Source organism: Amblyomma americanum, chromosome 2 (assembly GCF_052857255.1).
Source record: "Amblyomma americanum isolate KBUSLIRL-KWMA chromosome 2, ASM5285725v1, whole genome shotgun sequence".
In the NCBI taxonomy this organism is placed as follows: domain Eukaryota; kingdom Metazoa; phylum Arthropoda; class Arachnida; order Ixodida; family Ixodidae; genus Amblyomma; species Amblyomma americanum.
Genome location: NC_135498.1, coordinates 144,012,187 through 144,035,875, shown reverse-complemented (window position 1 = coordinate 144,035,875; position 23,689 = coordinate 144,012,187). Strand labels below are relative to the sequence as shown.

General features: G+C 46.5%; 4 protein-coding genes across 5 annotated transcripts in view; all 4 read left to right on the top strand.

Annotated features, from left to right (window-relative positions):
• The window catches only part of LOC144121844 (monocarboxylate transporter 12-like), a 131,358-nt gene that overhangs the window by 62,219 nt on the left and 45,450 nt on the right, over positions 1-23,689 (top strand). The window contains exon 2 of the mRNA XM_077655260.1: positions 18,967-19,253. Coding sequence (XP_077511386.1) covers positions 18,992-19,253 — 262 coding nt within the window. The 5' untranslated portion in view covers positions 18,967-18,991. The remainder of the gene's footprint in view (positions 1-18,966; positions 19,254-23,689) is intronic.
• LOC144120114 (uncharacterized) lies at positions 7,065-8,784 on the top strand. The gene is made up of 5 exons (XM_077652561.1): positions 7,065-7,582; positions 8,126-8,207; positions 8,290-8,379; positions 8,462-8,656; positions 8,765-8,784. The coding sequence occupies exons 1-5, from the start codon at positions 7,256-7,258 to the stop codon at positions 8,782-8,784; spliced, it is 714 nt and encodes a 237-aa protein (XP_077508687.1). The 5' UTR covers positions 7,065-7,255.
• LOC144120113 (uncharacterized) lies at positions 9,294-11,039 on the top strand. Its single transcript, XM_077652560.1, has 5 exons — positions 9,294-9,437; positions 9,513-9,677; positions 9,987-10,173; positions 10,275-10,517; positions 10,993-11,039. The coding sequence occupies exons 1-5, from the start codon at positions 9,351-9,353 to the stop codon at positions 11,037-11,039; spliced, it is 729 nt and encodes a 242-aa protein (XP_077508686.1). The 5' UTR covers positions 9,294-9,350.
• On the top strand, positions 11,890-14,128 carry LOC144119143 (uncharacterized). 2 transcript variants are annotated; one of them, XM_077651843.1, is made up of 4 exons: positions 11,890-11,932; positions 12,491-12,639; positions 12,719-12,917; positions 13,393-14,128. In XM_077651843.1, the coding sequence occupies exons 1-3, from the start codon at positions 11,922-11,924 to the stop codon at positions 12,883-12,885; spliced, it is 327 nt and encodes a 108-aa protein (XP_077507969.1). In that variant the 5' UTR covers positions 11,890-11,921; the 3' UTR covers positions 12,886-12,917; positions 13,393-14,128. The 2 variants fall into 2 exon arrangements, with proteins under 2 accessions (XP_077507969.1, XP_077507968.1); XM_077651842.1 differs by lacking the exon at positions 13,393-14,128 and having other exon boundaries at positions 12,719-13,242.

Below are 23,689 nucleotides of genomic sequence, written 5' to 3'. Positions count from 1 at the left end.
ATGGGTTTGTTGTTTTCTGCCTTGGTCTTGGTCGGATCTTTGAGAACCTTGAGGATATGCCACGTCCTCGCTGTGTTCAAAGTTTTCTTGAGGGAGTCGCTGAATTGCGGCCAATTTTGCCTTGCCAATTGCGCCACGTACTCCTGTCCTTTTGCTGTGACTTCTGCGATCTTATGCTGTAGCTTCCTGTTGTACTTTTGTTTCTTCAACGTCTTGGTGAGCCCGCGCCTAGCTTCCCACAGCTTGAGCAGCCTGGCGTCTACCTCTGGTGTCTGCTTCGTTCGCGTGATTTTTTTTTTGGTGTACTTGCGCTGTTTTTCCTTGAGCATGTTTCCCCACTCTTCTATCAATTGGATTCCATTCTCGGCGAGATTCCCATCGTATGCCTTTCCAAAAGCGCTCCAGTCCGTAATTTTTTCCGATCTCAGCTGACGATTTAGCCTGTCTGAGGTTACTTGCGTCTTGAGTATGTAGTGGTCACTATCCAGGTTCTCTAACCGGTTCTTCGGCACTGCTTGTTCGGCTCCTCGGATGAACGTGAGGTCGGGGCAGGTGTCGGTACTAACGCTGCTTCCGATTGTGGTTGGAGTGTCTGGGTCTGTGAGGAGGTTGCAGTCGGTGTTCTCTGCTGCCTCTCCTAGCATTATGCCTTTTGGGTTTGCTGTTTAGTATCCCCAGCTTTTGTCCATGGTGTTAAAGTCTCTTAGGATGATTAGCGTGTTGTCTTTCGCTACTTCGCATGCGCCGTCGAAAGGCTGGTGGAAAAGCTCGGTCGGCGCTGAACCCCACCATGGCAGAGCGTTTTCATGGAGGCAATACGCTAAGGCACCTGTGTGCTGTGCGATGTCAGTGCACATTAAAGATCCCCAGGTGGTCGAAATTATTCCGGCGCCCTCCACTACAGCAACTATTTTTTCGTTTCTTCTTTTACTCCCTCCTTCATCCGTTCCCTTACGGCGCGGTTCAGGTGTCCGCCGATATATGAGACAGATACTGCGCCATTTCCTTTCCCCAAAAACCAATCATTCATCGAGGCACCCTATTGAAAAACTGCGTTCTGGGCCGCTTAGCGGCGCACTTCCGCTCCTTGTTCTATTCTTTGCAGGTATATATAGACTTATTTATTTATTTATTTATTTATTTATTTATTTATTACAACCTCAAAGGCCCCAATAAAGGGGCATTACATGAGGGAGTGGAGTTAAGGGCACATTGTTGATTCGATGGATGATCTGAAGGAATGATGGGTCGGAGTGAAGTACGACGGTGTCGGGCAAATCATTCCAGTCCTTTGCAGTACTGACAAAAAATAATGACAGATGAGCACTTGTCCGGGCAGTGGGAGGGTAAACGGCTTTCTGGTGGTTCGTGCGGCTGGAGATGCGGTGGGCAGGGCTGATAACGGACCTTGATCAAAGGGAACAGTAAGATTTGTGAAAAAGGCACGGTCTTGCAATAGTAGGGTGGTGTGCTAAGTTTGTAAGGTGCGCCTTTACGTTTTAGTTAAGTGACACTTCCATGATAGAAATAGGCCGAGCGGATGAACCTTGCTGTGCGATTTTGTGTTGCTTCCAGTAAGTTGGAAAGGTTTCTCTGATAGGGGTCCCAAACCACACATGCGTATTCCAGTTAGGGACGAATGAAGCTTAAATAAGCTAATAACTTTACTGATGGGTGAGCTAGGCGAAGGTCTCGGCGAAAATAACCGAGAACACAACTAGCATCATTAATAACCTTGCGTTGTTTGATGTGACCACTTGAGATCGCGGGTTAAATGAACACCCAAGAACACCCGCAGGTCGCTTCGCGAGCATACTGAAAACTGTCAGCACTGTTTAAAAAAGATGGCTGCATCGAAGAACTTCGACTGTTCGACTAATCGACTAATCGACTGTTGCGGCAAGGCTGCTTTCCTGCTGACCGACCAGGCAATTCATGATTCGAGAAGCCCGAAGACACCTAAGCCATATAAAGGGAACTAAAAATGCTGTTCCCTCCCGACTCCCAGGCAGCACGACAGCATTGGGCGAACACCGGAGGATCATTGGCAAAAACTGGCATGAATGGCGGCCCTACATTGGCATTTAGGCAGGGCGCTACCATTCGACACATTGGCCCCACTTTCAGGCCAGTTTTGGGACAACGTTCGGCCAATCGAGGGGCCAACTCAGACCTGGCGTTCGTTCCGCGACATGGGCCAGTGAAGGCCTCGGATTGGCTTTCCAGCTTTCGAACTCTGGCATCCAGCTTTAGAACATTGGTATCCAGTTTTCAAACACTGGCAAATCCAGATTTTAAACACTGATATCCAGCTTTCACACACTGGTATCCTGCTCTCTAAAATTGGCCCATGCCACATAACAACCCACTGGCCAATGAATGGAACCGCGGATGTACCATTAAACCTAGTAAATAATTATAAATGAGGGTTCTAAAGAACTCAGGAAAAAGTGCGGTTTATTGCCTCGCGTTACAAGGATCACTCTTCTAGCGCATGCAGGATGGCTTGCGCTGCTGCCAGCCATACTGGGAATTAAAGGAAAGGAGTATCCAATAGCACGGAAGCAGAGGCTCTGGGAAAATCATTTATTATCAAGTTTGCTACGTTCCGATGTCTCAACAAGCTGCTGTGCAACGGTTAAGGCATTCATAGAGTGCTTATAGGAGCTGTCCTCCAGTGAACTGATCTTTCATATCGGAAGTAATCGTTGCACTCCTCTTGGAAGAGGACTATTGCACTGTATTCAAACAAATTTCTCGTCCAGCTCTTGCCCGATGACCTCATGATGCGTCGAGCCGGCAAAGAGATGCATGATGTCATGATGAGCCTAAATATGAACGTCACAGGACAGAAACAGAAATTACTAAATAACACTGAATTTCGTGAGGCAAAGTGTGCGTGAAGACACTCGCATCACATTTTACATAATGATTTGTGACAACTAACACCGCATTAATTGCACAAAGTGAAATTTAATTTGCCTTCTCCCGTATGGTTGGTCTTTAATTTAATGCGCCATGAAGTACCTCCAGTATAAAGTATCAATATGAGAAAATGATATTAATGAGACATGGAAAGGAAATTAATGTCTTATTTTATTTTATTATCATAACCGCGTATCACTATATTGAGAGCGTATTTTTATTCAGGCGAAGATGAACAGATTGTAGCATCTCATCCACATGGATGTCAAAACAAGATTTGAATAGTTTTTTTTTGATGGGGTTGAAAATAAACACGCAGGACGGAAGAAACTCAGGACAACCATTGTTTTTTTTTTGTAGATTATCTTAGTCGCTTCCAATGCAAGCAATATGTGATTCGAAACTGACATGAAAGCCACAAAAAACACCCGTGTGACAGTCCATAGTAATGCCTTTTTTTAACTCAGAAAAAACTTTGGCAAAAATTTAACGAGAAATTGCATATTTTCGATTGCGCCTGCAAGTGTGGAAGCCAAAGAGAAACAATACAGAAGTAGCACACATATCCTTACCGACTGGTCTGCAGTGGAACACTAAGCAGTTCTGATTCCTATCCTGCTTAAGCGGTACATGCGAAACGTATTTCTGAATGCATCGGTAGTCAGGTCACATGAATTCAAACCCGGTGTTCGAGAAAGTAGTGAATGTTTGGTCAATTCATTGCACCGAAAACGAAAAATAAAGTTCTTGCCATTCCGGCAGATTTGCACTGCGCGCGACGTCAAGCCAGCCATTTCGCAATGAGAGTTGGTACATAGAAGTCGTCCTTGTGCTTTGTCTCGTTTTCTTTTCTTGCCGGAAAAAATAAAGCCGCATGTATTCAAAGCAATACTTACTCCCAAAGCCACATTCATTTCCAAACGTATTTCAAGATAAAGAATTGTAGTATTTACAAATAGGATATCGCCGGCCAGGATAGTGAACCGCATCGGCACTCTCATCTAGTATCAGATGCGGCTTTTCTCTTGAGCAGACTACGAACGGTGCCAGCTCGAGTGTGCATGCTTTTTCGTCACGCTGGTTGTGCTGTAGGGCGCCGCTGTCAAGGAAGTGTGGCGATGCATCGCGCTGTGACGAATCGCAGGGGAGACGGCGGGGGGAGGGGGAGGTGTCTGCTGGCGGGAGAATCATTATCTTTTACACAGCCTTTGTGGTCGCGAAAAAGTTTCCAGCTGGAATGTGCAGAAATGAATATATTAGGGGGGAGGGGGGGGGGGGGTGGCGCACGAACTGCGAAGCGCGTTGATCACGGGGGAAACAGTTAGGAGAAAGTGAGTACAATCACAAAGAAAAAAATGCGCTTCGCGGGGTAGGCGGTTAGTGCGCTACCAGGAAAAAGGCACGGCCGGGAGAAGTATTGGGGAGATAGGACACTTCGAAGAAAGAGGCGACGGGGGCTGAAGCATACCAAAGGGGTTTGGAATTCTCAAAGAATTTGTCATGGGCAGTTCAGAAGGTAATATCTGTAAGAAACAAGGGCATGAGAAACGCGGAAGCGTGAAATTATTGTTGCAAAGCCGCAGAAAAAGCATAATGTTCGGCGATTGAAAACTTTGAAGCGAAAAACGTGGAGCTTCGAGACGGATTTCGCAAAACGACTTCAGACACGCGTATTTTGTGTCACCGTGAGTTTGTTCAAGATGGCCTAAAATTTTACTATAAAATAAAAATATAAAGCAATAGAAATAATATGTAAGAAAATTCGCGCTCTTTCATAGCAATATATACGGGACATGTGCAAACAAACAAGGTTAATATGCTTCAAACACCATTTCTCGGTAGATTTATTCGCTGGTCGTCGAGGAATTCTCAAATTTTTTATTGCTGTGGAAGTTTCACATTAAAAACTAAAACAAACAAAAACGTGCTGAATTGTGATTCGCAAATATTTCCGAATCTTTTCATCAATAAAGGTAATGTTCGAAAGCAACAACAAAATTGCCAGCAAATAAGCATACACGTGAGCAAGAGGTATAGCCCACAAATTACGCAGCAAAGCACTAAAATGCACAAAAAAAAACACAATTTTCAAACATTACGATTTGCGGAAAAAGAATTAAAGAGCAAATCTGAAAACAATGGCAGAGGCGCGACCACAGGGAACGACGCACGGAAGCGTAGGAACCTTTTAGCGCGTGACCGCGCGTTTATGAAGCGGCGGCCTAATATTTCGCCCGTGCACAACTTATAATTGTAAATTACGAGGCCACTGCTTCGTTTCTGGCCGTTGATAAAATTGCGCCCAAAGTCGGCTTATCCAATGCACTTCCACTAAGCAGGCACCCCGCCGCGCAGTGTGGCAGTGAATTCTTTAGAGTGAAGCAAAAAAGTGCTTTTTAAATACAATTTTATGAAATTAAAGTTATTCGATTTTTGAGAAGGATGCGCGTTTTGGCTAGTTTTCAGATACTCGCGCAAGCAGAGCGTGCAAGAACGCTTTCAAGTACATAAATTCCTTGAAATATAGCCGTGTTATTATGACCAGAAATCTGACAAAGGCAACAGGGTGAGCTATATGTGTACACTTCCCCAAAAACAATGTATTTGTTAATTAGTGGCTAGGCTAAGCCACGCGTAATTACCCGCATAATTACCTCTGGGTCATGCAAGCGCGCATTCGTTAATTACTATATTTACGGGACATTGTAAAAGAAATCCGAGTGGTTAGTAGCAGCCGCTTCTGCTTGCCCAGTATTACCGTTAGAACTCTATCGATCTGATATGGTTGGTGTCGATGGTGTCGTCGTCATTCTTAGGCGACAGACCGGCTTCCCTGTGGCAGAATATGCACAGTCCACTGGCCACCTCCGAAGTCGTCGTCACGTCGTTGTACCGCTAAAAATAAGCGAGCGGACAGAACAAAACTCGATGGCAGCAGCACCACTACTATACAGCGAGCGAATGCATTTGGAAATAGTTGTGAAGCACCTTAGAACTCCGTTCGGTCCGAATGCCATTCGAAGCGCCGCACACCATTTGACTTAAATGCCGCTTGAAAGTCCGCGTAGCATGCGCATTATTATAGAATTGCAGTGGTAGTAGTAGAGTAATAGCACGGCGCCACCACTCCAATAGTGCTCAAATGCTGTAATGTGCTCCAGGAACATGTGTTTTTATTTCAAGGATAAATGTAAAGCATCCAATATGGCCATGTATATATGTCAATGACAATTAAACTGAGAGTAGGCAGGTTTATACATGTCTCAAACCTCTTATAGGCAACTCAAGTCAGTTTTTACTTCTAAAAATTACAAACTGTCTCTGTTGTGGCAATATTGAATGCTGCCATGTCGTTTTAGTAAATGGCAAAAGGTTGACTAGCATTTTCCAGTATACTTTTCACACTGGATGAGTGATGGCAAGGTTTTGTCAATATACACAGCTTTTGAGAATGACATAGGTAATTCTGGCAAAGAGTGGGGGAATAGCCAGGATTCCAGATGGCACAGGCATCAATGGCAATGGGTTGGGGAATTATAGCTAACGCAGCCCATGATAGCCAGGTTTGATGACTGCACAGCCAGTACTGGGAACGGAGAACCAGGGTCCTCATTGGATGTGTTAGTGAGTGGTGCAGCTAATATCAGACGCTGATTGCGAACTCTGGGCCTACTTAGGGCCATGCATTACCGGTGGATTTCTATTATTGGCCCGCTATAATCTGCTACCTGGGAGTTTGGATTTGGCCTTGCGCACACAGCCGAAGTTATTTTTACATAAACTAAAGTTCACCAAGTGAATCAGGGCGTCCTCAATTTTAATGTGGTGGCATTGAAAACCTCGTTTATGACAAAAAAAAATGTTGTCCCAGCATTGTCGTGGCAAAAATAAAATGTCAGCTGCACAGCGGCAAGCCTTTTTTGTAGTTCAACGAGGTAGAAGTCTCCGGAGGCATCATTTCACTGTTTAAAGGGAGACTGAGGCGGTTTTCAAATCTGCTAACCTTCTAGGCTTTTGAAGTATACTCATTGTTGATCTTGCTTGTGAAGTTATTTTTACAGTTGTTGCAAAAGCATCGCCACAATCACAGATTGAATGCGCGCCGTTCAAATCTCCCGCGTCCCGAGAGAGCGCAGGAGAGGAGAAAAGCAGAGAGGAAAACCTCCTCCTTGTCGGCCCGTGTGACGTCATTTTGAGGAGCCGGAAACCCTCCGAGTCACCCGAACGTGCTTTCAGCGCGCGTTGCTCCTCGTGTTGCCTGCGTTGTGGTCGTAATCCCAAAGTGTTTCAGCCAAGTTTTCAGCATCCGACCACGTGCAGCCGATCTAACATGAGGTACTGCTGTGCGTTCGGGTGTACGAGCACCTACGGCCGCGACGATGTCGTCTTCCACACTTTCCCGAAAGATCAAAAGCTCGCAGCGCAGTGGGTCGTTGCTGTGAAGAGGGAGGATTTCAAGCCGACCAAAGCAAGCGTACTCTGCTCGAAGCACTTTCGTGACAGCGACTACGTGCAGAGCTTGTCCCTAATGCGATCGCTAGGGGTTTCTGTCAAAGGGGCACGGCTGAACCATGACGCGGTTCCTTCACTATTTTTGCACAAAAGAAGCATGCCACCACCGCCAAGAAGTGCATTTGCTAAAAGAAGGAAACATGAGGTGAGTGCTTCTACTTCCGATTTTAAATTCATTACTCTGCGGCAATTCTGGTCTCATTTGCGTGTGGAGCTTTGCATGAAGCGTTGACCGCGAGGAGCGCACGCGGAGAGCGATCCCGCGATGGTACGGGCACAGCGCCGCGCGGCTGTACTCGGGGTTCCTTTTCTCGCGCAAGGGGATATGCTATAGAGACCCCTGCGCTAAACGTCACTTACTCGTCAATGAAACACTGCTGATGGTTCCTCGCATGCAGACGGGACGGGAAATTATAATGGTAATGGTCTTGCCCATGCGCACTGGCGCCTCGCTATTCCCCTATTTCCGTAACCGATAGCTTCACACTTTTCAAATCTGTCCAATTCCGATGTGGTTATGCAAATGCGATAAGTCGGCAGGCGTCATAGTATTCTTACAAGGTAAACATACATTTCGATGATCGCCAAACAGCCGAGAACGACTTCACATACGCGGTTTTCTTGCTTTGATAGAAACATTTTCAGTAAAGAGCAATTCAGTAATTCAGTACACTTTTTATCCTTCCAGGTCCTTGCAGAACTGCTTGGAGAAGGATCAAGCGTGGAAAAACTTGATCCAAAATTGGGCAGTCCCTCTGGTAGCCCAACAGGTAATGACGCTACATTCAGTCTGAACATTTAGTTGTGCATGCCTATACTGTGCATCAAATCATGTCTCAGTCTGTGTTGCAGATGTCACAACAGAAGCTGGAGCAGATCTTTGTGCAATGCGACATGAAAACTTCGGCGTGGAAAATTCACTAAGTATCCTCGCTCTCACTGGTAATGGTCAATCTTCAGCAAGCAGAGTAATGCAAGGCATTGACGCCTTACACATTATATGATAACCAGCTCATTATTGCAGATTCAGCACATGATGCAACGCTGGAGGTCAAACTGACAGAGTCTTGTGAGGGAAGACACAAGTCTGTCCAAGCAACGATGCGGCCAGCGACAAAAAGCACAGCTGTACAGGCATGTGTGAAAAGAAGCATGGCATCACACCACTCTCAGACAAAACCACACACTGTATCTATCGGTATGTGCCTCCACAATCAGCGTACATTTTTTATGCATGCATTTGTACAATAATGACGGGGAAGGGGGCAAAGCGCTATAGAGGTTTTCAGTTGTACTAAAATTTCCGCATATTCTATGTTGCGTGCAGTGGTAACAACTACTAAATAGCCCCATGATAAATGTAGCCACTCAAACGACCATGCCAATCCAAAGAGAGGCCATTGAAAATGATGACAGCACAGAAGACGAAGGTGGAGATGAGGACTACGATGATGAGGACTACACTCCATGCGAAGAATTTGAAGAGAAGTATGCGATTTATTAACAGTATGATAAAAACCTGTTTGCCCTACTTTTACTCTGGTGCCATAAACATTCACTCATGTTTTTCATGCAAGGTAGCGTGTTTAGGCTGTCCAGTGCGATTGAAAATTTGCCCATTTTCTTCCAGGCACGGATGTGTCGGAAACTCCCCAGATGAACCCGGCAACAAAATTTTTTTGGTGCAGGAGAAGTACCTTTGGAAGCTTTTCCAGCTGTGCACAGAGTGCCTCGCAACTCGTACAGTCAGATTCGAGTGTGAAGGCACACTTCTAGAAGTTTATGGGGAGTGTGCATCTGGCCATTTTGTTTACTGGTGTAATCAGGACGTCGAAAAACAGCAGCTGATGCTCAACCTGCAGCTTTGCGCAGCAGTTCTCTTCTCTGGATGCAACCCAACAGCTACACTGAGAATGCTGGCTTCAATTGGTGTACCGGTTGTGAGCAACAGGACATTTTTTGCAATCCAGCGTTCATATCTGTGGCCTGCAATTGACAGGGTAAGGAGTCATTGTGAAGAAGTTTCCAGCTTTCTTTGCATGGTCAAGGTCCAATGCGCACTGTTTTGTTTTCAGGTTTGGAAAGAAGAGCAGAAAAGTCTGCTGCAAGAGCTGCAAGGCCAACAGGTGAACCTTGCTGGAGATGGACGGGCTGATTCACCAGGATTTAGTGCTAAATATGGCACGTATACTCTGATGGACGTTGAACGCCACAAAGTCTTGCATTTTGAAGTCGTGCAGGTGCGTTTCCACTTTGCTACAACAACGTTCTGTAAATTTCTATAGCTCACTAATGCCGCCAAATGAACTGTAACGCAACATTTAAATATGACTTCTTTCTACAGCACATGCATTATCATTGGCTTAGCCTTGAATCCCCGTGCTGGTAGATGAAGCATCAGCACAGCACTACCATTGTTAGAAATACAAAGATTTATTTTCTTAAAAATAGTTACAGCTGGGAGGAGAGACCTCAATGCATGCAGTCTTTTTTTAATTGGTAGACACGCTACACATCACTCAATATCCTTTGCCATTATCATACCACAGTCCAATGATGCTGGCGGCAGCTGTCGCATGGAGTTAGAAGGCCTGAAACAAGGCCTTGCTTTTCTGGAGAGTGAGAGCATCAAGGTAGCAGTGCTGGTGACCGACCGTCATACACAGATCAAGTGCTTTCTCCGCAACAACAAAGCTGCAATCGCCCATGAGTTCGACGTGTGGCACATGGCAAAAGGTATCTAGTAGCTGCGGCTTTATGGTGGCTGATAAAGTGTTATTTTCTGCATATTAATGGAATATATTACATTAGTCCTATTTTTTTAATATGCATTTTAGGTATCACCAAGAAACTGCACACAGCTGCAAAACAAAATAACTGCAAGGAACTTGCACCCTGGATTAAGTCTGTGTGCAACCATCTGTATTGGGCGGCAGCATCTAGCGAAGGCAAAGCCGAATTCATTGTGCCCAAATGGCTGTCACTTCTTAACCACATAAGGGACATCCACACACACGACCAGGCATCGTTCCCCACGTGCTTGCACGGTGACATCGGACCCAAGCAGTGGCTCGGAGAAGGTATGTTACATTTTGTAATGAAAATATGTGAAAGGCCCTAGCGAAGCATAATTAGGCACATCTAGGAATGATATATAAAGTAACAAAATTCCAATAAGAGAGGGTTTCAGGTACGAAGACATAATCTCTAGAGTACTATTCACTGCGTGTTTACAGGAGGTATTCACAGACCTCAAATGAGAACTGGCGATAAGAGTTAATGAAATTTGGTGATCACGTTGCCTTGCTAAAAAACTCGGAACTCCAGAAGAGTGGAAAATGGGGCTAGTTGGTGCATGTTTGTCATTTTTCGAAAGCGCTGAAACAACACGGACAAAGAAGGGACAGACAGGGATGAGCACTTGTCCATGTCTGTTCCTTCTTTGTCCGTTTTGTTTTAGCGCTTTCGAAAAATGAACTCGTAACAAACTGCAAAGCATTATCGATGACCTCGACAGGCAAAGCAGAACAGTGGGTCTAAAAACTTTATGCATAGAACTTAAGCAACGTCCAACAGTCTCTGAAGCGAGCAGTGGTTTATGATAGGCAGCGAAGCATTAAAAGTGGGAAGGGAAGAGGTCTAATTAGTGTAGGTAATGACCGCAGATCCAGACCATGTGAGTGAAAGAAACAGGATAATAAGAATAAGGACCAGTGCATTTAACAATTATGCTGAAAATTGAATGGTAATTTACCAGTATCGCTCAAGAGGAAATTATACAACAGCTGTATCTTACCAGTACTCACTTATGGTGCAGAAACAGAATTAGCAAAAAAGGTTGAACTTAGATTGAGTACAATGTTGCAAGCTGTGAAAGTGAAAAGTGTAACATTATGATATGAAGAGAGCAGAGTGGGTAAGTGAACAAACGAGTTAATGATATCTTAGTAGAAATCAAGAGGAAATGGCAGGCAATGCAATGGAGAGGCTGGACAACCTATGGTTGTTGAGGGTTCCAAGATTTTCCAAGAGGGTTTCTCTGGATTCCAAAATTTCAGCTACCTGTGCAGTGCAGCAGAATTTCAATGAAAAGCTTCATGAGCTAAGCAAATAATGGCTGTTTGTTTCTTCCATACCATTTATTACAGTGCACCTCAAATACCAATGTTTATTAAAACTATCGAAACTTATAAGATGTGCATTACTGAACGCAAGTTTATTTACAGGTGCACTGAAACACTTTTTAACTGGTTGATGCAGAGCATACAGCAAGCCGCACACTTAGAGCTTTACAAAGAGATGATAATGGCCGTTTCTTTTTAGAATCAAAGGCTTTCCAGAAGCTTCAAGACATTGCAAATTCTAAGGCCTTTCTGCAAGACATGCCGCGGCTATCTACTAGATATCAAACCTATGGATTAGAGGCTTTTCGTAGCCTTCTAGTGCATTTTGCACCAAAGACCTACCATTATTCGTATTTGGGAATGAGGGCCAGGTAAGCTGTTGTCTTCTATTCTCTACTTTTACAGTCAGAAGCCATCGATATCACAAAACAATTGTGTTAAACAAAACAAATGTTAGACATGCATCTGTAGAAAAAGTGAAAGGCATGTAGGCACGTGCCGCAACTATATGAACAGGTGCCCATCTTAAATTACACTTACTGAAATTGTCAATAGCTGCATCATTTCTTATGTCGTATAAACAGAAATTAAGAACACAGCCGACCGAATCAGAAGGGGTTTTACATGCCGACACTTTGTGGAAATTTAGAGTTTCGGCTGTGTTCACCATGCAAGCACTGCATTTTCATTTTCAATCCGCCCGGCAACTGAGGCGATGCTTTGTTCTCATAGCTCTTCAAAAGTAGTACTTTGCTCCTTCAGTATTTTCATCACGCGTGCACATGGTGCTTTCAAGCACTAATTGCTAACATGGTGTTGTGCTCAACTCCCATCAGTGACCTTCTTTTGTCACATGATCTTTACAGTTGGACTGTTTACATATGTTACAAGGTGACGCGTTTTCACACTGTCCTGTGCAACTTTTTCAGGACCCAACTTGCTGTACTTCACTACAACGAGAACAGTGGACGTGGTCAGGCACGCACAAAGGATGGCACACTTCGATGGTGTGTGCGTTACCCAAAGGCAGCAGGTGGTGACCCAACAGCTTGTCCAGTAAAGGAGTCACCCACTCATGGTAAGCTTGCACCACCTAGTTTATTTGGTCACGAAGAAAGTGAATATTGCACATGCTACAAGATGAAATGCTCACGCAGGCTACGTCAAACGCCTCCTTGACAAGGTTGTGGCCATGGCTGAGAGCATGCAGCCTCAGGAGAGGAAAACTGCTCCAGAATCTCGTCCACCACTCAGCAGCAGTTTTCCAAAGGCCCCAAAAGAGAAGCTGGTCGAGAAAAGAAAGTCAAGGTTCAACAGACAATGATCAGTTTCTTACCATCTGCAGAGAAAATACCGGTAAGTAGTATGGGGTTTACCGCATGTCCCAAATCTGAATGTGGCTTGATAGCCATTGTGACAGGTAAAAATGTACAGCGAAGGATGTGATGACATGCACCGTATACTTTAATTAGAGAAAACTAGTTACCAAAATGTTTGGTTCGTCAAAAAAAGAAAAACAGATATTACTAAACATAAGAAGGCAGAGTAGGAAAAATCATGCAGCCACTAGAAAGTATGTAGACCACTGTGCACTATACGCTGGGGATTGCGTAGATTATGAAGGAAAAAAATGCAACCTTGATAGCCACTTTAACGCCTCTATCCTTTCCTTTATGGCATTTTTTTTCCTTTAGCTTTTTTTTACCTCTTGCTGTTTTATTGCCATCGTTCATTTTGATTCTGTTGCATATTTTTTGAAAAGGGGGGGGGTCTGTTTTTGCATTCTTTTCATGTCAGTATGGCTATTAACCTGCTTCTCCCCTACCTGTAGGTGACAGCCTCCATGGCCAGACAACAGCTGTTTGAAGACCAAGTGTGCCATCTTCCAACCCTCCTCACTCCACTCCCCACCGTAACCCCAGTCCATCCTCCTTAGAGTGAAGGGCCTATATAACCCCCGCCAATGATGACCGCACTTGACCTGACAAAGACAAGTCCTCTTGTTGGAACGTTGGTCGCTGGACTGAGGCTCTCCCTTCATTTTATTTTTTTAAGATTGAAATCTCCCATACTTGTTATCTGCCATTACGAAAGAACCAATGCACTACTACCACTTATTTAGCAACCATTGCTGTCTTCTAGAAAATATTACTAGCGACAGACTGTGGTGAACACACCATACGCTATACGACAGTATCTGCGTGATCTTAAAAGCGTTATGCTTCAGCATTTCTCGACAATTTGCAGGCTAGCACGAAAGAAGACTTAATCATTTTGCTTAGTGTGCTTCATGGAATAGTCATTTGGTAAGCAGAAAAAAAAAACTTTTTTTTCTTGCCACCTTTCTGCTCTGCATTTTTACGGTAAACATGTTGCAATTTTTTGGGCCTTATTGATTGGAAGGGCAATGATGGTGAAGAAATGGACACAAGGCACATTTATAGCTAGGAGTTCAGTGTGTTGGCCCTCGACTACGGCACTTTCCACCAGACTATATACGTAGCTCAATTTTTCACAAAATTTAGTTGAACGATATTGCATCCATCATTGTATCCAGTGTTGGGTGTCTATGTCTAACCATTTAACCATGCATGAACTGCAAACAGACCAACTACCTCAATCCAAAGCCACACTAGGGAGACAGCTAGATGCCAGGGCAGACTACAAAGGAAAGTTTCACCCCAATTACAGATCTTCAGAGGTGATTTTTTGTCCTTGACACAAGTAGGTTTTGCATTGCCAACAGGCTTCCAACATGGTTTTTATTTTTTCTGTGACAGTGTTTAATTTATTTTATAATTCGCAGTAGCAATTCTGACATGACTAGAGTTTTATTGCTTTAGCTTGCCCTTCTAAGCGTTCGATAAGCCAAACAGACCTTCTCTCTTATTTCAGTTCCCTGAACAAGTGTCTACTGTGCATGCATCCATATGCTGCTAGCGTATAATTACTGCACGGAGCCCTCATATTTGCATTTATGCCCAAGATTTAAAAAAATAATTTAACTGACGTAAAATCTTATTTGAAGTGGACTTGCAAACTCACTCAGCTGTAGAAGCTACGATTTGTTTAATCCCTGCAGCTGCATCTTTCAAGTTGGTGTTAGTTCAGCCTGACTGCCTTATTTTTTCTGTCATACTGAAGAGCCTCATATGATCGAGAATTTTAGGGCAGCGTCAACTCCCAATAAAGGAATGAAGTTTTGCTAACTCGGACATACTTGCTTGGCACCGGCGGCAATAAATGCCACAATACAGCTATTCAGTGTAGTAAAATGCAACTTGATATTGGTTCAACATGTGCCTAACTGTTTTGTTGCTGCTGGCGTAGTGGATCATCACAAGCAGTCACTGAAATGCTGGATGCCAGGAGGCTGTCGCCTCCTACCTATAGCAGAACAACGCTCAGCCAGCTTGTACATGACTGCTCAATGGCAATGGTCATTGACTGAAGTTACAACCCGTGTAATCCCAGCTGTCTTATCTTGCAGGTTGGTATTGGAACACAATTATCTTGTGTGACCTCGCTGAATGGTAAGAGATGTTCTGCCAATCTTCACAAATTAATGCACCTTATTAACATTTTTAGAGGACCACAAATACTTTTTCCTGGCTTCAAAGCGGAATAAAATTCTGGTTTTTTGCCATGTGGTTTCTTCATGTCAATCACACTAGTGCCAGGTTCCTGCACAGTGATTGCAAGAAAACCTGCCAGAACTCAGCAGACCCAGCTAATTTAAATTAGTCCTCACTCCAAAAAGCACTTTTTCTTGCTCTCACTTTGCAATAACCTCAAGCACTGAAAACAACACACACCTCTGTAGAAACCTCTCTCTGCAGGAACACATAAAAAAGGTGGTTTTCTCAGACTGTATCCAGGAGACAACTTGGCAGAAAGCGTAGACTGTTTCTCATTTGTTTTCAGATGAGCCAAACAGCAAGTACGCTGCATTTCGCTATAACCTGTGAATGAAAAGTGCTAAAATTTCCCCCAGGGTTGATTCAAATTTCTCACTCATTAGTGGAGCATTTGCTGTTCATTTTTTTTTTCGAGAATTGTAGTGTTAAACCACAGGCTATCATAAATTTCGCAGTAGCCGCACAGAGCAGGTCTCTCCTAGCGATTTCTGGCACTTGATAATAAATGCAGCAGAAGTACTCATCTTCCATTCTGTGCATGCATACAAACACCTGTTATGAACGAGTAATATTGCAGCCACAGCGAAAATACGGTTATGCACAACTGGGTGCCACCCTACATGCGAAAAAATCGCATACCGGCATCAGACACGTACCGGAAATTTTTTCGCGAATGGTGCCGGCCGGCGCATGCACAACTACGAGAGCACTGTGGACGGCTCCTTTCGAAAGGGAGGCCCCTACCGACGGCAGCGAGTCTTGGCACAGTTCATGTGAGCTAGCGAAGTCACCTTTCCGTTGCATCAAGCTTCGGGTATAACTGCCGCTCTCCAGCGTAACCAAAGCAATATTGCGAAACACATCGCAGCAGACGAACGCACTGAGATCACGCACAATCAATTAATTGTGCAGCAACATAATACTTTCTACTCCTTGCAACGCTTTGTACGTTGTGCTATTGCCAGGCGAGAAAAATGTGGTCGCGGGTCTTTTCACACACCATGCCACGGCACGATCAAGAACACATCGTAGGGCAAGCGAAAGCAAACACATTCCGGTTTAGTCGTTTCTGTGGACTATAGGCGCACCGTCACGATCTTCCGAATCTTCCTCGAACTCCGAAAGGCATTGTGCGAAGTGGCTTATCGCGAGAAAGTTATCGGACAGTCGTCAAGCTTCTGCCAATAACGACATGCAACTTCGAAAAATGACGTACTACGTACCAGAGCAACAACGTCGGTAGACGATCCCGGCTGCTCTTCGCTCCCCGCAACAGAGATACTGCGTCGTTTGTGTGCGAAACTGGTACAGTGACACCCCGATGTTCACGTGAGTGTCAAAAGTGTCCTATAATCGCTTTTACAACACCGCGAAGAGCTGCAATCAGCACGCAACGCAGCCTACGCAGCACTGGAGCCGTATCGGCAGCTTCGCTGGTCCTCGAAATGTCGTCACGTCTTCTTGGCCAATCAGAGGCGGCGGCGCGACCCGCGATGTGCCCCGAGGCGCCGGCTGCGTATTTCTGCTAAAAACGACAATTGGGGCTTGTTTTTACCCAATTTTATTTCGATATTCGAGTTTGCAGCATCAAAAACTCTAAGGGGCCACCGCAAGCCCAATTTTTGCAAAAAGTGCTTCAGTCTCCCTTTAAGCATTCTTAGCAGCACTAAGAGAGGAAGCTTTGGGTGCAAAAAGTGCGGAAATCAAAGCCAGTCACAGCGTCAATGATTGTGCTTTCACGGCTTTTTAATGAAGGCGACTTCTTTTCCCACGTAAGAACTAGGTACCATTATAGCTTTCGTTGGTTTTAACGGAACAATTAGGATGATAATCAGGGCTGGTCGTTGTGACTGCAGCCGTGATGCAACAGTAAAGCTCGCAAAATTTTAACTCCTTGTATCTCGAGCTGCAATTAAAGCTCGTACATTGTATTTTTCATGTGTGGGTTTTATATTTTTAACTGGTGTCTATTCATTCTAAACATTTGTGTTTCACGGTACGTGAAATAAAACGTCAAAGCGAACAGACTCACGCTACCCGTGCCGTCGCTTCTCCGAGGGCGCACCCTGGCTCAATGGTATCGCGTTCACGCCGCTAAGTAGTAAATACACATGTGGGCAGGCTTGTATCGGAGCGTTCGGTGATCGTTGGTAGAGCAAAAGAGGCTAAATTGTAGAGCATGTACTGCGCTTTACGGCCAGTGCTGAGACTTGAGCGAAGCTGCGTAGAAATAGAAGCAGAGATCGAGCACACTATCATTAACATAGTACGTACTTGTGTGCTACGATATGCAGCGCCGCATATCGCTCGGGCTTTCTAAAAGTCTCCCGACTAATGCCCTTCCGAAGACCTTTCTTACTGGACTGAAGTGATGGCCGCACGCAAATGCCACGAGAGTTCAGCTTGCTGAAGTTACATCCAAGCAGCAGACGGCCGAAAGCTAAGCCATCGAGGACCACTTTAGCTTCTACCGTTATGCAGTTATTTCGAAAAATCATGCTCACTTTAAGAACGCACCGGTAAATCCGAAACGTGGTTGCATTTTTCTGGCTTTTCCTCCGTGTAAGAACACAGCGCTGACGATCACAACGTCGCTAAAAGCCCTGGAGGGTGGCGTGTCCTTGTGGTTGAGCATCCGACTTGCATTCGGGAGGTGCTGGGTTCGATCCCCAGAGCCTCTATGTGCCCCCGGTTTTTCAATGGATACAAGATTTTCCCCAGCCTGGTGCTCGGCTATTCTGGGAAAAGCCTGAGAAAGGCTCCTCTACCAATCCGTTGACTTGGTGGATCAGAGATAATTTCCGCCGTAAACCAGCCCTAATCGCCTCGTGTGGTGGACACCCATTTGTGGCCTACTGAGCAATTTCAAGCCAGCAGTGCCCGGATTTGAAGGCGCAGGCTCCTTTGACGAGCCATGCAACCCTCGCCGAGCACCGGTCCGGGGCATAGCTTGTAACAATTTTGAGAAAATCAGTGGGTACCTGGCCGGAAACGCGCCACCACCTCCCGAGCCGAGCACCAGGCTGGAGAATGTGCCCATTAGAAAACCAGTGGGTACCCGGCGGCACTAGGGATCGAACCCGACACCTCCCGAATGCGAGGCGGATGCTCTACCACAAGGCCACGGTGGAAGTTTGCACACACGCGTCGATGATCCCCAGTTCGTCATCGGTTCTGTATTTTACACGAACTAATACAAAGTGTTCACCTAAAACTATGCGCTTATCTTGAGTGAAAAGAAACACGACTGAGTCGTGCAGTCAGACAGACTTCTGAATGCGCCCAGTGTGATCGCAGAGAGCTCCCTTTACCGTTGCCGTCCTGTCTTCAGCGCCGAATTTGTCGTTAGTGCTTGTAGGGCGGACTTCCGTCGTTGCGTGTGATACGCTAATCACAACTGCGATGTAACGATCAGTCGAAAAGGTCACGTGGTTTGCTTCTCGTGCCGTTCATGATAAGCCACCCCTCTATCCACCTGATACAGTAAAAGAAGAATTGATATTTAGAGCAACATGCCGCTTATCCTATCAACCTGACATAGACAGGGGAGTAGAGACACTGTCAAAAGAGCCGCAAACATTGTCTGAATTGTGACTGGAGGTTGTGACTAGACTCTCTTGGTATGCATTCGAAGTTAGCACTGTTTTGTGACATGCTGCTTCTAAACCTGAGCTCATTAAAGTGTGCTTTTACTATTTCGGTGGTTGTATTCGCGAGTTTACTATCAGTTTACTTGTTTCAACAAGGCTTTGTTTTATCTACTGCAGACTCCTTACGCTTCTGCTGTAATCAATGGGCCCGGACAAGAGTGAGCCTAACCTCCCGAGGAACGGCGACCAGCCGGCCGAGGTTACGGGACGCCGACTGCCGCAGACGAATGATGTGGATACCCGGTGGAGCATCGCAGTGGCGACGTGTTTCATCTCCTTTTTCGCCGTGTCCACTCACTCCAACCTTGGCTTCTTCTACGTGTCCTTCCTGGAAGCCTTCCATACTGACCGCAGAAACGCCTCTTGGCCGGGTACCGCTTTGGAGATCATTGGTCACCTGGCAGGTACTATTCAGGCACGCTCAGTATAGCCATCATCTTCCCTTAAACACTGCCCCATTAAAGTGCCTGCAAGTCTAGGTCATCAGTGCGGTCTAACATTTTTTTCTTTCCAGCGCCAAACCGACGAATTCGGAGTTACGGGCGGGAAAGTGGACCCAAGTGGATAATTTTACGAAAGTTGTTTGTAATTTATGAAGAGCATGTTTTGCGTATTACATGTTTAACTGCTTCAAAAAACACAGAAGTTCCTAAACCGCGGAAGAACTCTCTTTTTTGCTGCTTGCGATAAGTAACTTACTGGAAATCATTGAAACTGAACTGAGTACTGAGCGCAGTAACTAGCGGAGAATTATTTTCAGCGGGGATATGCACAGCTCTCTTATATATGAGAGCTCCTTAGGGAGGAAAGAACTCGGGCGACGCTCAGCTCCGCCTTTAAGGGTATAACGCGACAGTGGTTCCTCTTGCCCTCGCATGCACGAACATTGTTTCCTTTTTCGCAGTCGCAATCATTATGTGAAGGGCTACACGACATACATATAAAGCTGCGCTTTAACCAAGCCGTACGAACGTGCCTGCATGGCCTAGGAGTAGCATGTCTGGGCATCGGCTCAAAAGCGACCGTCAAGGCTACCAGGCGCCTCTTGTGGGCGAAGTGCGAGGAAGCCCGGAAAGAGCTTCATTACCCGCCAATGGGCACATGCTGGTGACCCTGATGTCTCTGTTAGAAAGGGGATGGATGGATAGATAAGGCTGAACCCTTTTAATCGGGCGGTGGTTCATGCCACTTAGCCACGACTTGTAAAATTTTACTCTTGTCTTGATTTTAGCCACCAATACGATAACCTTCACCTGGTTACTTCTGCCCGCTTAAAATCTACTTTCTTTTCATCATCATCATCATCATCAACCTGACTACACCCACTGCAGGGCAAAGGCCTCCCGCATGTCTTTCCAGTTATCCCTGTCCTTTGCCAGCTGCGCCCACCCTACGCCTGCAAACCTCCTAATCTTATCCGCCCACCTAGCGTGAGGGGGCGCTGCGAGCGCGCGAAGCGACCAGACGAGCGCCGTATCGGCTCCTGTTATTTTCCCCAAGAACCGCGGAACTTTTCGTGTGACCGCACCGAAACCGTCACTATCACCTCGCCAACATCGAGAGGAACCTGCTGGTCCTGGTCCTGAGACGGTAGGCCCGAAACTGGCTGTTCTATGACAATTTTTCATCATTGCCACGCCGCGGAACGCTATGGCGACCACTACTCAACGCGGCTACGACCCCACTGCAATGGCGTGTGCTGAAATCGACATTCAACAACCCGAAGACAGGTCTCCACCCATTGAAGATGAAGGACTCTTTACGCTGATTTCCATGCGTAAGCGGACCCAGCGTTCCAAGACATCCAAGGACGTTACCACGATGGCGTCGCTCAAGCAAACACCGGCAGCTGGGCTTAACGGCCGCCTCTTCTCCGGCAGCGATCGCGCTGCGCTGCTGCTGGATAACAAGGCTGATTTATGGCGCCCGAAAGAGACGCCGAAATTGAGCTCGGAAGATATAATCTTAGTTCTCAAGCCAAGGCAAACCATGAACCTCAAGGAAATTTTCCAGCACGGCGAGTTGGGAGCGGCTATTGCCCAGTACGTGGGAGGAGACGCTGGCGCCGCGCTCAGCATATGGGCAGTCTGGACCCAGAACCTCGTCGTTTGTGGGACTCAACACATCGAAGCAGCCAATAAGCTGACTAAAGACTTTGACCTCAATACCGGAGCGGACTCCCATCCATTTCGGGGCCACGTGAAGCTTAATGGTGAGGTGTGCCGAGGTGTGATCAGGGTGCGGGCTGATGAGACGACGGCTTCCCCCAAGAACAAGGTGAAGTGGCGCGAAGGTGAGATAGCCTTTGTGCGCAAACTGGGAAAACCAAATATAGCGGTGCTCACCTTTGTGGGCCGCAAGGTGCCGCGCTACGTGCACTACAATTGTGAATGCACGCTTGTGCGAGAATACAAACGGACGATCCCTGCATGCTTCCGCTGTGGGACCATCGGCCACCGGGTTGACAACTGTCCTCACCCGGACATCGGAAGATGTGGATTTTGCGGGCAACATGTGGGCGCCTCCGAGCAGGGTCTTAACACACATGACTGTACCCCATGAGGCATGATCTGCGGGCAAGCCCACCTGATTGGCTCCACTGACTGCAAGGGCAAGTTTCGGCGTCTCCAGCGATCGAGACCGCTAGCTCAGCAGCACCAAGGGGAGCAACCAAACAAGTCAAGCAAGCCCCCTGGGAACAAGACGGGCAAGTCCGGCCAAGCGGCTGGGAAACAAGGCAGCAGGAAAAAAACCACCTCCCGCTTCCAAAAAGGCGAAATTCGGGGCCGGTGACAAGCCGCCAGCTTTCCAAGCCGGGGATTTTCCCCCCCTTGGCAACAGCCCAACTTCACATCAAAGGTAAGCAGCTGGCCGGGCGTCGCCTCTATTTCCTCTCCCTCCCCTTCCCCCCTCGAACTTGAGCTGAGAAAAGAACTAGCGTTTCTCAAAAACCAGAACGCGCAGTTAGAATCCAAATTGAACGCACTAAAAACCGCTAGGGCAGAGCCACCTCCATCGGAAACAATGGATGACGCTGATGAATCGGCGTCTGAGTGCTCGAGCGTCGCTCCGTTGTCAGGTGCTCCGCTCACTGCAAACCTGGAAAGCCGCATGACGGATATTGAGCAAAATGTGGCTGATCACATGTCCCAACTGCCAGCGATTATTACACAAGTCATTCCAACACAAATGCAGCAGCTGGTAACAACCATTACTCAGCAACTGACTGTGTCCGTTACGCAGCAAGTCACACAAAACATTAAAGCCTGGATACAGGCTAACCCAAAATTGCTTAGGCGGGCAGGACCCGTAAGGGAAGTTGGCCGTCCATCCAAAATTTGCCGCGAAACTATTGAGGAAGAAAATCAGGATACCCCCTCGCTACCATGCAGGGCACCAGCGCAGTGGGTGGGGAGAGCCAGCCTCTAGGCTTCATCATGGCTCAGGGCACTAGTAGCACACCTCGTAAAATAAAACAGGAACCTTTGGGCATAATACAATGGAATTGTAGAGGCTTTCGCGACCGCGCGAAACGAGCACACCTACGCCTTTACCTTGAAACATTGGACTTTCAAGCCGCCATTGTCGCGCTTCAAGAGCCTGGGGTATCGGCCAAAATTTCTCGATACAACACTTTTCAGCGGGACCCATCCACCTGTATTCTTATACATAAGTCGTACACAGCACAGGAGGTAGACCTCAACATAGAGATAACATACTCTTACACTATGGTCACCGCGTTACCTCTGAGACGCTCTTACCCCCTTGTACACATACTGAACATATACTGTCCGCCCAAGCTCAAACATATTACTTTCTCAGATATCTTCAGCCGGGCACTGAAGATAGCGGGTCGGGGCTCATTTTTGATTGTGGGAGATTTCAATGCCCCCAGCCAATTATGGGGCTACAAAAAGGGGGAGGCGCGAGGTAGAAAGCTAGCGGAGCTTATCTCTACGCTAGGCATCACCCTCCAGACCGACCCAGCGCATCCCACACGAATGGGAAACTCTGTGACTCGGGACACCTGTCCTGATCTCACACTTTCCAAACACATCCAACACGTGGAATGGAACAACACGGAAGAGACACTAGGCAGTGACCACTGCATCATTAACACAATTATTCACACGCGGCCTCTCAAAAAGCCCCTCACACAAGCTCGACTCCCAGACTGGCAGGCTTTCAGAAAGTCCCTGCCCTCAGCCAACCTGATTAAATATGGATACGATCAGTGGGCCCAAACACTTATGACAACACTCAAGCAACACGAAACACAAATACAGACCACGGAAGACTGCCCGGCAGTGCACAACCATCTATTACATATCTGGGAAGCCCGCCGCAGCCTAACCAAACGTTGGAAGACAGAAACATAACAGAATACTCAAGAAGCGCATCCTAGACCTCACTCACAAAGCAGCCGAGTATGCCTGGCAGCTTGCTGACGCCAACTGCATAGATCTCTGTAATACGGCTGCTAGACAGATGTCCAGCAAGAGGCTTTTCCGCAGCCTTATAAACCCCGCGCAGACCCGGGGCGAAACACAGCGCCAATTACACCGAGCACTCCATAATTTCAAAGGCAACAAAACACAACTTGCAGAGACACTCAGGGACAAGTATCTCTGCTGCAAACAGGACCCTCGCGGTCAGGAGTATCTTTACGCAAGCAAAGATAATCCTGAGTTGGACCAACCGTTCCAATTATTTCATCTCAAGGCAGCCCTGACCAAAATGAGGAGAGGCACTGCACCTGGACGGGACAAGTTCACAGTTAAACTGCTGGCCAATCTCCCTGACCAGGCGTATGAGGCCCTTCTGAAATACATCAACACTA

Coding starts and splice junctions, on each gene's coding strand:
- LOC144119143 (XM_077651843.1), top strand. Junction 12,640..12,718: donor AAAGGAGTCACCCACTCATG/GTAAGCTTGCAC, acceptor ATGCTCACGCAG/GCTACGTCAAACGCCTCCTT.
- LOC144120114 (XM_077652561.1), top strand. CDS start 7,256: ATGAGGTACTGCTGTGCGTTCGGGTGTACGAGCACCTACGGCCGCGAC. Junction 7,583..8,125: donor CTAAAAGAAGGAAACATGAG/GTGAGTGCTTCT, acceptor TTATCCTTCCAG/GTCCTTGCAGAACTGCTTGG. Junction 8,380..8,461: donor AAGTATCCTCGCTCTCACTG/GTAATGGTCAAT, acceptor TCATTATTGCAG/ATTCAGCACATGATGCAACG.
- LOC144120113 (XM_077652560.1), top strand. CDS start 9,351: ATGCTGGCTTCAATTGGTGTACCGGTTGTGAGCAACAGGACATTTTTT. Junction 9,438..9,512: donor TGTGGCCTGCAATTGACAGG/GTAAGGAGTCAT, acceptor TTTTGTTTTCAG/GTTTGGAAAGAAGAGCAGAA. Junction 10,518..10,992: donor CAAGCAGTGGCTCGGAGAAG/GTATGTTACATT, acceptor CTTTATGCATAG/AACTTAAGCAACGTCCAACA.